This window comes from Oncorhynchus clarkii, unplaced genomic scaffold, assembly GCF_045791955.1.
Source record: "Oncorhynchus clarkii lewisi isolate Uvic-CL-2024 unplaced genomic scaffold, UVic_Ocla_1.0 unplaced_contig_450_pilon_pilon, whole genome shotgun sequence".
Lineage (NCBI taxonomy): Eukaryota > Metazoa > Chordata > Actinopteri > Salmoniformes > Salmonidae > Oncorhynchus > Oncorhynchus clarkii.
Window position 1 is genome coordinate 68,875 of NW_027258148.1, and position 10,168 is coordinate 79,042.

Sequence of the window (10,168 nt, forward strand, 5' to 3'; positions counted from 1 at the left end):
ACTGCACATGGGGACACAGATTGTACTTTTTGGAGAAATGTCCCCTGGTCTGATGAAACAAAAATAGAACTGTTTGGCCATAATGACCATCGTTATGTTTGGAGGAAAAAGGGTGAGGCTTGCAAGCCGAAGAACACCATCCCAACCGTGAAGCACGGGGGTGGCAGCATCATGTTGTGGGGGTGCTTTGCTGCAGGAGGACTGGTGCACTTCACAAAATAGATGGCATCGCGAGGAAGGAAAATTATGTGGATATATTGAAGCAACATCTCAAGACATCAGTCAGGAAGTTAAAGCTTGATCGCAAAAGGGTCTTCCAAATGGACAGTGACCCCAAGCATACTTCCAAAGTTGTGGTAAAATGGCTTAAGGACAACAAAGTCAAGGTGTTGGAGTGGCCATCACAAAGCCCTTACCTCAATCCTATAGAAATGTTGTCGGCAGAACCGAAAAAGCATGTGCGAGCATGGAGGCCTACAAACCTGACTCAGTTACACCAGCTCTGTCAGGAGGAATAGGCCAAAATTCACCCAACTTATTGTGGGAAGCTTGTGAAGGCTACCCAAAACATTTGACCCAAGTTAAACAATTTAAAGGCAATGCTACCAAATACTAATTGAGTGTATGTAAACTTCTGATCCACTGGGAGTATGTTGGTACCCTCTTCAGATCTGTGCCTCGACACAATCCTGTCTCAGAGCTCTACGGACGATTCCTCCTACCATGGCTTGGTTTTTTGCTCTGACATGCACTCTCAACTGTGGCACAGGTGTGTGCCTTTCTAAATAATTTCCAATCAATTGACTTTACCTCAGGTGGACTCCAATTAAGTTGTAGAAACATCTCAAGGATGATCAATAGAAACAAGATGCACCTGAGCTCAATTTCAGGTCTCTTAGAAAAGGGTCTGAATACTTAAGTAAATAAGTTTTTTCTGTTTTTTATTTTTAATACATTTGCAAACATTTCTAGAACATGTTTTCACTTTGTCACGATGGGGTATTGTGTGTAGATTGATGAGGAAAATGTTTTATTAAATCAAATTTAGAATAAGGCTGTAATGTAACAAAATATGGAAAAAGTCAAGGGGTCTGAATACTTTCCGAATGCACTGCAGGTCTTCTCCATTAATGGGAGATGGACATTTAAACTGATCAACTGACTTGTTGACTGATCCTGAAAGGAATTTTATAATATCTGTACATTATAGCAACACCTGTAATTACAAAAGCACAATGATGAATATAAGGTAAGGTCTGGGACAAGGTAGGCATTAAGGTTAGCAGTTAGCCATTAGGGTTAGCAGTTAGCCATTAAGGTTAGCAGTGTGGTTATGGTTAAGGTTATTTAAGGTAAGGGTTAGTTAGCCATTAGGGTTAGCAGTGTGGTAAAGGTTAGGGTTATTTAAGGTAAAGTCCGGGACAAGGTAGGCATTAGGGTTAGCAGTTAGCCATTAGGGTTAGCAGTTAGCCATTAGGGTTAGCAGTTAGCCATTAGGGTTAGCAGTGTGGTTAAGGTTATAGATTTTATGACTGTGGTACTAAGTTGAACCTCTTGAGGAGAAAGTAATCTAAAAGTAATCCGATTACATTAGTGAGTTTGGGGAATCCAACAGTTATGTTACTGATGACACTTTTAGACAGGTAACTAGTAACTAACAGATTACTGATGAGACTTTTAGACAGGTAACTAGTAACTAACAGATTACATTTAGAAAGTAACCTATCCAACCCTGGATACAGTATAAAGGTCTCTCCATGGGTGGGAGATGGACATTTCCGATGATCAACACCCTCTTTATATTACTGACTTGTTGACTGATTGATCCATTCATCCTTCCATCCTCAGCCTTCCTCTTCTCTGAAGACCCAGTGAGGGTGGAGCTCAGTCTGAGAGCTTTTGAGGGACTGGTTAGGAAGGACACTTCTACAGCCAGAGGTGTGAGAGGTCACACATGGTTTAGATGGTAAATATGTATGTCCCCTTGGGAATACAGATCTGTTGGTCACAGATACTCTGGCAATTCCGAACACAATGCCCATCCTGGCAGATCTAAACCTAATGCAGCACATCGTGATTTTTGTGCATCCAGAGCTAATGCAGCTTGGAATGATCAGATGACAGAAGTCACATTTAGGTGCCAGGCGTAACTGAGGCCATAGATGCTCCATATGTGTTTCTTTCTGTGTTGCAGGGGCAGTCAAGAAATGGAATGGCAAGGCCACAGAACATGACATAAGCAGAGCTGTGGGAGACCACCTCAAGCCCCTGGTAGAGCCGGGGGTGGTGTTTACCACTCCACCACGCCTTCAGCAGGCTGGAAAAGTGGGATTGATCTGTTTGATCCAGTAGTTGAATCCTTTGACGTATTGTTGATTTCAACATTTTTCATATTCAACAAAAAATGCACTGGATTGGTTAAAGTTGGAAATTGGGTTAATTTGTTTGGTAATATATTCAAATCAAATCAAGCTTTATTTATACAGCACATTTCAGACATGGAATACAACACAATGGGCTTCAGAGGGAAAAACGATGACAATAAAAATATAAATATTTCCAACACAACAAATAGGAAAAAGAATAACAATAAAAACTGAAAAGACTAATGATCATTCTAAGGAAAAGACATTGATTAAAATAGTAGGAATAGGATGTAACATCCAACCAGAAATATAAGCTAGTTTTACTACAATGTTAGTAAACAATATAATTGTACCAATAAAAACTCAGTTATTAATCATAATTATTTACGCGACTAAGTGTTACAAATATTACGAAATATCAAAACCGAATGTACACCCCTTTGTTAATATGTAGTGGCAATACTTCACTTAATGGTGAGGCAAGGAATAATAAAACATGTATATTTTGTCAGGCTGAATGTTTGAAATATGAGGTGATTTGAGTCATGCTTCTTCAGTAGTGGAATAAAGACAATTAGCGCTTGAATGTTGTCAAGAAATACTGGAGTGATGTCAGATTGTTAATAAAATTGATTATAAACTAATTTATTATACTTCGTCCATGTGTATAGGCTGCAAGTACGTTGAAATTACGATGTTTTCGAGTCATTGAAAAAAAACGAAATATTTTCAACTACAACGTAGTTTTCTTTTCATAACGCAACACTTTTTGGTAAACTCTTTCATTTCAATCCATAGCTGAAATCAATAGAACAGGACAAACATTTAGGGGGTTCTTCACTATGACATCATTATCTTACTCCTATTGCATTGTGACATTTTTTTTCCATTGATATAACGTATCTCTTGTCACATTGAGCACAGCTATGGTGTTTCTCTCCTGTGTGTGTTCTCTGGTGTAGTTTTAAAAAGTCCTGATTAAACAAAACTCTTCCCACAGTCAGAGCTAGTGTTAAAGTGTATTTCCCGTGTGTTTTCTCTGGTGCAAAGTCAGCTCTCTAGATTCAGTAAAACTCTTCTCACATTGAACAACTCCTTCATGTATGCATTGTCTGATGTTTAATCAGTGATCTTTTATCAGAGTATCTCTTGTCACATTGATCACAGCTATGAGGTTTCTCTCCTGTGTGTGTTCTCTGGTGTGATTTTAAAAGTCCTGAGGAAACAAAACTCTTCCCACAGTCAGAGCATTGGTAAGGTTTCTCTCCTGTGTGTATTCTCTGGTGTACTATCAGGCTGCTTAAGTGCCTAAAACTCCTCCCACATAGATGACAGCTATAAGGTTTCTGTCCTGTGTGTGTTCTCTGGTGTGATTTTAAATGTCCTGACAAAACAAAACACTTCCCACAATCAGAGCAACTATAAGCTTTTTCTCTTCTATGGATTCTCTGGTGTATTTTTAGGGTTGCTAAAGAGGTGCAACTCTTCCCACAATTAGAGCAGCAGTGAGGTTTCTCTCCAATGTGTTTTTTCTGGTGTACTTTTAGTGAATCTGATCTTGAGTAACTCTTCCCACAGTCAGAGCAGTGGTGAGACTTCTTCCCTGTGTGAATTCTCTGGTGTGCCTTCAGTGAATCTGATCTTGAGTAACTCTTCCCACAGACAGAGCAGCGGTGAGATTTCTTCCCTGTGGGTCTCTGCTGGGGTTTCTTGAGGTGTTCTGATGTGGAGAGACTCTTCTCTGCCTCGTCAGCTTCATGATGTTGTTGAGGCTCCCCAGAGGATCCACGATTGTCATGTCTCTCTCCTGTGTGAACAACAAAATCAGACAGATGGTTTAAAGGCCCACAACAGCAGAAATCCACTGTTTATTTGAGCTAAAAGGTGCTCCCCATGATGTTGTACAACAATTTACATCCTTAATGAATGTTTAAATGCTTTTACAAACTTATTTGGCCATTATCTTAAAAAGACAGTCAAGTGAGCAACAATAGACTTATTTTGTATTATTGTTTCCACAGTAGTATAGTGGATGATTCTAGGCTATAAATACATTATTACAGTTGCTTAAAACCGAAGCGTGTCAGATTACATTTAGTATTTTATTATTTAGAAAGGGAATACTTTCACCAAATTGTCTAAATGGATTCTCTGAACATTATATCACCAGGTTCCCCCAATAGGCAAACTATTAACAGTATTTATATCACCAGGTTCCCCCATTAGGCAAACCATGAACAGTATTTATCTCACCAGGTTCCCCCATTAAGCAAACCATGAACAGTATTTATATCACCAGGTTCCCCCAAACCATTAACAGTATTTATCTCACCAGGTTCCCCCATTAGGCAAACCATTAACAGTATTTATCTCACCAGGTTCCCCCATTAGGCAAACCATTAACAGTATTTATATCACCAAGATCCCCCAAACCATTAACAGTATTTTTGATACCAGTACTGTACTCAGGACAACACTGGTATTGAAAGATGTAACAACACTTTGCATGTAGTTCATGATGACAATATTAGTATATCGAAGTATAGTATATGGAACTTTGACATCTCCACGGTAACAGAGAGCAGGATGTGCCATTTGACAGAGAAGCCTTGAGTCACAGAATGGACTCTCTTTCTTGTGAATGTCCCAGCCTCCACATCATCTCCACCAATCACAGAATGGACTCTCTTTCTCGTGTATGTCCCAGCCCCCTCATCATCTCCACCCATCATGGCTATGCTACATTCTGTATTTTCTCCATGTCTAAACAGCTTTGTGAAATCACATTTTATTTATATTTCCAGATCACATAAGAGTTTGTTATTAAAGCACATGAAACTTCACATGTTCAAGGAGGAATTTCTGCCAAAAAAATAGACATTTTGAAAGAAATATATAGTTTTTTTTATGTTCAAATGCCTCTCCTGTGAAGTAGTGGCTTGCGACAAACACCCAGCTTTCTGTAACGGATCACACACCTGACCGACCGGCTCGATCCTGTCTTATGTAGAGACATTAGGAATGGTGTTTTTAACATTGGATAAAAGTAGAGACTCGGCGCTAGAAAACGCAAGGCTGTAATCGCTGCCAAATGTGCTTCAAAACAAAGTATTGAGTAAAGGGTCTGAATACTGTTAATGTGATGTATCAGATATTGTTTAGGGTATTTTATGGAGATTGATACGGGGGAAAAATAGATTTAATCCATTTTAGAATACGGCTGTAACGTAAGAAAATGTGTATAGTCGACTGAATGGGGTCAGTTATAGAAAGACCCATTTACTATATAACCGTTGATTCTTGAAGAGAATAGAACTTAGAAATGCCTCAAATGTTTCAACTGTATTACCCCCATCAGAAACCAAAACATAAGCTCGTATAACTCCACTGTTTGTAAACTAACACTGTATAGCCTCATTATGACATCATGTATGAATTCTAGAATATACTATATAGCCTAGAAACCTGGTTAAACTATCATTAGGACATCATGGATGAATTCTAGAATATACTATACAGCCTAGAAACCTGGTTAAACTATCATTATGACATCATGGATAGCCAGTCCTTGTATTCATTGTGTAGTGAATTCAGGGTGAGGCCCTGAGCTGAACTCAAACCTGGGTCCAGCGACTGTCAAGTCAACACCTTTTAACTGTTAAGCCAAGATGTCTGAACTTCTTGACGAGGTCGCTAGGTGTTGGGTTATGGTTTCTACAATATCGTTCTCTATGAATGTGAGAGTGGTTACACTTCTCCAGCCCCCCATCCCTCAGCTGTTTACCAAACCAAGTCTCTGGGCTGACATTTTTTTCTATTTAAAACCTGTCCCTCTAAAAAAGCCACATCCATCAATCTGCAGTTGAAACAATAACAAAGTTGTCATTCCGCCATTGTTTAGGTAATAAGATGATGGATGGGACTGGAGAAATGTAACTACTCTCAAATTCATAGACAGACCTATGGATGCAAGGACTGACCATCCATGATATCAACATTATAGTTTTAACCATGTTGAGGTTATACAGTGTTGGTTTACATTGTTTCTAAACATTGGAGAAAAAAAAGCTTATTTGGGGATCTGATGGTGTACAACAGTTGAACTAAGCTCATGAGGCATGTGTTATATTCTTCATGAATCAATGGCTATAAATAAATAATTTAAAAGTCCAAATATGGATGTAGAAACTACAGATTTCCCGTTTAACACCACACATCATTTCAACAACTGCAGTTTGTGCCTCTGTATTTAAGACAATACTTACTAGTGTTAATCACGGCCCGGTTTCTCAAAACCATTTCACGGCTAACTTCATTGTTAGAACCACTGGATAAATTAAGATGGCTTTGGGAAACCGGGCCCAGATATCCAGTTTCCTCCTCTTCTTCCTCCTCCTTTTTCGATGTAACAGTCATCTCCTCCTCCTCCTCTTTCACTCCATAAACTGCATCCTCTTTCTCTTCCTCCTCCTCTTCTTTTACTGTAACATCCTCCTCCTCTTTCACTCTGAACGCGTCTTCCTCTTCTTTCACTGAAACGTCTTTCTCTTCTTCTTTCACTGTAACAGCCTCATCCTCTACTTGTTTTTCTATTGTAACATCCCCCTCTTCATCCTCCTTTTTCACTCTGAACGAGTCTTCCTCTTCTTTCACTGAAACAGCCTCACCATCTACTTGTTTTTCTAGTGTAACAGCCTCCTCTTTCACCAGAGCTTCTTTCTCCGTCCAGGAGACCTCCTCTTCTTTAACGGGAGGAGAGTAGCTCAGTGAACTCATGGTCGGAGATGTTAGCTAGCTAGGCTAATGCTAACTTAACTTAATAAAACTTAACTAGATGACCAATAACAACACCGTAAATATGAAATTAAATCGGATAACTTAGTAGACGACAGAAGTGGGTTTAAAACACAGTGGCTAACATACACTAAAGCGTCTAAAGATCTTTATTGGTTCGTCTATTTTGTCTAGCAAGCTACGGAGGTGTCTGACTAACTGTTGCTGCTGCTGAAAGAAGCGTTCCGTCCACTACATTATACGTCACACCAACAGCATCGCCTTAAAGTCTCAAACCGCCATCTGCTGACTGGAGTGGGTAACGCAGTTGAGAAAAATGTATCTATTATATTTTCAGACATGTTAAACGGTAGGAAGCATGAGTTTTTACTCACCAATGTAACAACACATTGTGGTTAAAGACTTAGTAACTTAGTTGTAGTCACGATCTGGTTACCTATAATATATATAATAATATAATATGTAGGTCTTATACTAGCTCGGTGGCTAACGTCAGCAACACATCATGCTCTTCACCGACTGTGTGTCCAAAGATTTGTGTAACTAACCCAGATAGACCAGAGCCTGTCGTTTCCAATGGGAGCAAATTAATCCTAGTGGGCAGAGACAAGGACGAGCAAGAGAGATCCTATTGGCGCATTCTAGTATTTATTTGCATATTTCCTTTAGGGAACGCCTACTCTGTGAAGTTTACCGGTGTGAAATAACTCAATACTCCCTTGCACTCCTTCTAAACAATGCAATTACTTTGAAACTTTGGCAAAACGTCATGTCTTCAAAACGTAGTCCACTCTGTTAGTTACAGGTTCTAGTTATGGAAACAGAAAACTGTATTGAGATCAAACGTTTCATCGATGGGAAAATCAGCAGAATGTCGGCCAGAATCCATCTTGCTCTATCTTCTACCACTGGGCTTCCTCTCATCACCACATTTGTTGGGAGTGAAAACCGTCAACCGGATGCCTCACATTTATACGTCAGGTGAAACATCTGGCTCATTGTTCTGTAGTTTTTATTATTAGGTGGTGGGCCGAAGCTAAAAAGAGTGAAGTTAATCGGTCCCAGTCGAGAGAGGATCCTGATTTTTTGTATAGCACAGTCAAATATTGTTATGATGACTATAACATTTGTTGGCACCTGCAATTCTTGCACATCTTCTCATAAAAAATAATATTTTAACACGGTCTGTCTGTCTGTCTGCTCAGGCAACCTTACCGAACTCCTAAACTTGGAACCAATCAGAGGTCCCGTACAGACCCCTGGTGATGTAGGCAGCCAATGGCCCGCTTTTATCTACGATGTAACTACAGCCTCTTGTGAAAACGTGATCTGCTGTCTGATGAAGAGAAACAGATATATCTAGCTCCCAAAGACTGAAATGAGATAAATATATGTTTTACAGTGCACTTGAAATATTAAAGTTGCAATAAGAATTATCTTGATATATAGCCTAGCTAGCTACTGTAAATATCAATTAGTGTTTCAATAGCTAGCTCTCATTCATTGAATTACATTTTGAGTCATATTTAGATTTGTTTAACACTTTTTCGTTACTACATGATTCCATGTGTTATTTCATAGTTTTGATGTCTTCACTATTATTATTATTATTCTACAATGTAGAAAATAGTATAAATAAAGAAAAACCCTGGAATGAGTAGGCGTGTCCAAACTTTTGACTGGTACTATATAAAAATGTGATAAAGTATAAAACATTTTTTAAATATAAATTTGCAAAACGATCTACAAATCTGTTTTTGCTTTGTCATTATGGGGTATTGTGTGTAGATTGATGAGGATTTTTAAAAAATGTTTTAATACATTTTAGAGAAAGTCTGTAACATAACAAAAAGTGGAAAAAGTCAAGGGGTCTGAATACTTTCAGAAGGCACTGTCCAAAAAGTAGCACATATTAGAACGTATTCTCTAACGGTGCATCTCTGAGCTAAGGTTAACTCAATCATTTAATGCTAAGACATCAATATTAGCTCCTTGTTCCTCAGCCTTAATAATAGTTGCATAATGGTAAACCTGGACACTTGCATCTTATAGTATTCTGAGTGGTGACGATAGACTCACAACCTTGGCTATACCCACTGGATTCTATTACGGGCCCTAAACCTAGACACTTGCATCTTATAGTATTCTGAGTGGTGACGATAGACTCACAACCTTGGCTATACCCACTGGATTCTATTACGGGCCCTATAGCATTCACATGGTAATGGAGTCAGATTGATGATTGTAGTTTATTATTATTCAACATCATTATTACACTGCAAAATGGAGACCCCTCATCCTCAGTCGATGGGGATTTCCATCAACCTACACAATGGTTGGATAATTTCCATCAACCTACATAATGGTTGGATCATTTCCACCAACCTACATAATGGTTGGATCATTTCCACCAACCTACATAATGGTTGGATCATTTCTACCAACCTACATAATGGTTGGATCATTTCCACCAACCTACATAATGGTTGGATCATTTCCACCAACCTACATAATGGTTGGATCATTTCCACCAACCTACATAATGGTTGGATCATTTCCACCAACCTACATAATGGTTGGATCATTTCCTCCAACCTACATAATGGTTGGATCATTTCTACCAACCTACATAATGGTTGGATCATTTCCACCAACCTACATAATGGTTGGATCATTTCTACCAACCTACATAATGGTTGGATCATTTCCACCAACCTACATAATGGTTGGATCATTTCTACCAACCTACATAATGGTTGGATCATTTCTACCAACCTACATAATGGTTGGATCATTTCCAAACTAAATGGTGACTCAGCCAGTCGATGGGGATTTGTACACTGCTCAAAAAAATAAAGGGAACACTAAAATAACACATCCTAGATCTGAATTAATGAAATATTCTTATTAAATACTTTTTTCTTTACATAGTTGAATGTGCTGACAACAAAATCACACAAAAATTATCAATGGAAATCAAATTTATCAACTCATTGAGGTCTGGATTT

At 38.7% G+C, this 10,168-nt stretch overlaps 1 protein-coding gene across 1 annotated transcript; it reads right to left on the reverse strand.

Moving 5' to 3' along the window:
- Positions 1-3,463: 3,463 nt before the first annotated feature.
- On the reverse strand, positions 3,464-7,239 carry LOC139395857 (zinc finger protein 391-like). Its single transcript, XM_071143167.1, has 2 exons — positions 6,632-7,239; positions 3,464-4,173 (listed from the first exon to the last, which is right to left on the reverse strand). The coding sequence occupies exons 1-2, from the start codon at positions 7,140-7,142 to the stop codon at positions 3,464-3,466; spliced, it is 1,221 nt and encodes a 406-aa protein (XP_070999268.1). The 5' UTR covers positions 7,143-7,239.
- Positions 7,240-10,168: the final 2,929 nt, after the last annotated feature.

Coding starts and splice junctions, on each gene's coding strand:
- LOC139395857 (XM_071143167.1), bottom strand. CDS start 7,142: ATGAGTTCACTGAGCTACTCTCCTCCCGTTAAAGAAGAGGAGGTCTCC. Junction 4,174..6,631: donor CCGGGCCGTGATTAACACTA/GTAAGTATTGTC, acceptor TTGTTCACACAG/GAGAGAGACATGACAATCGT.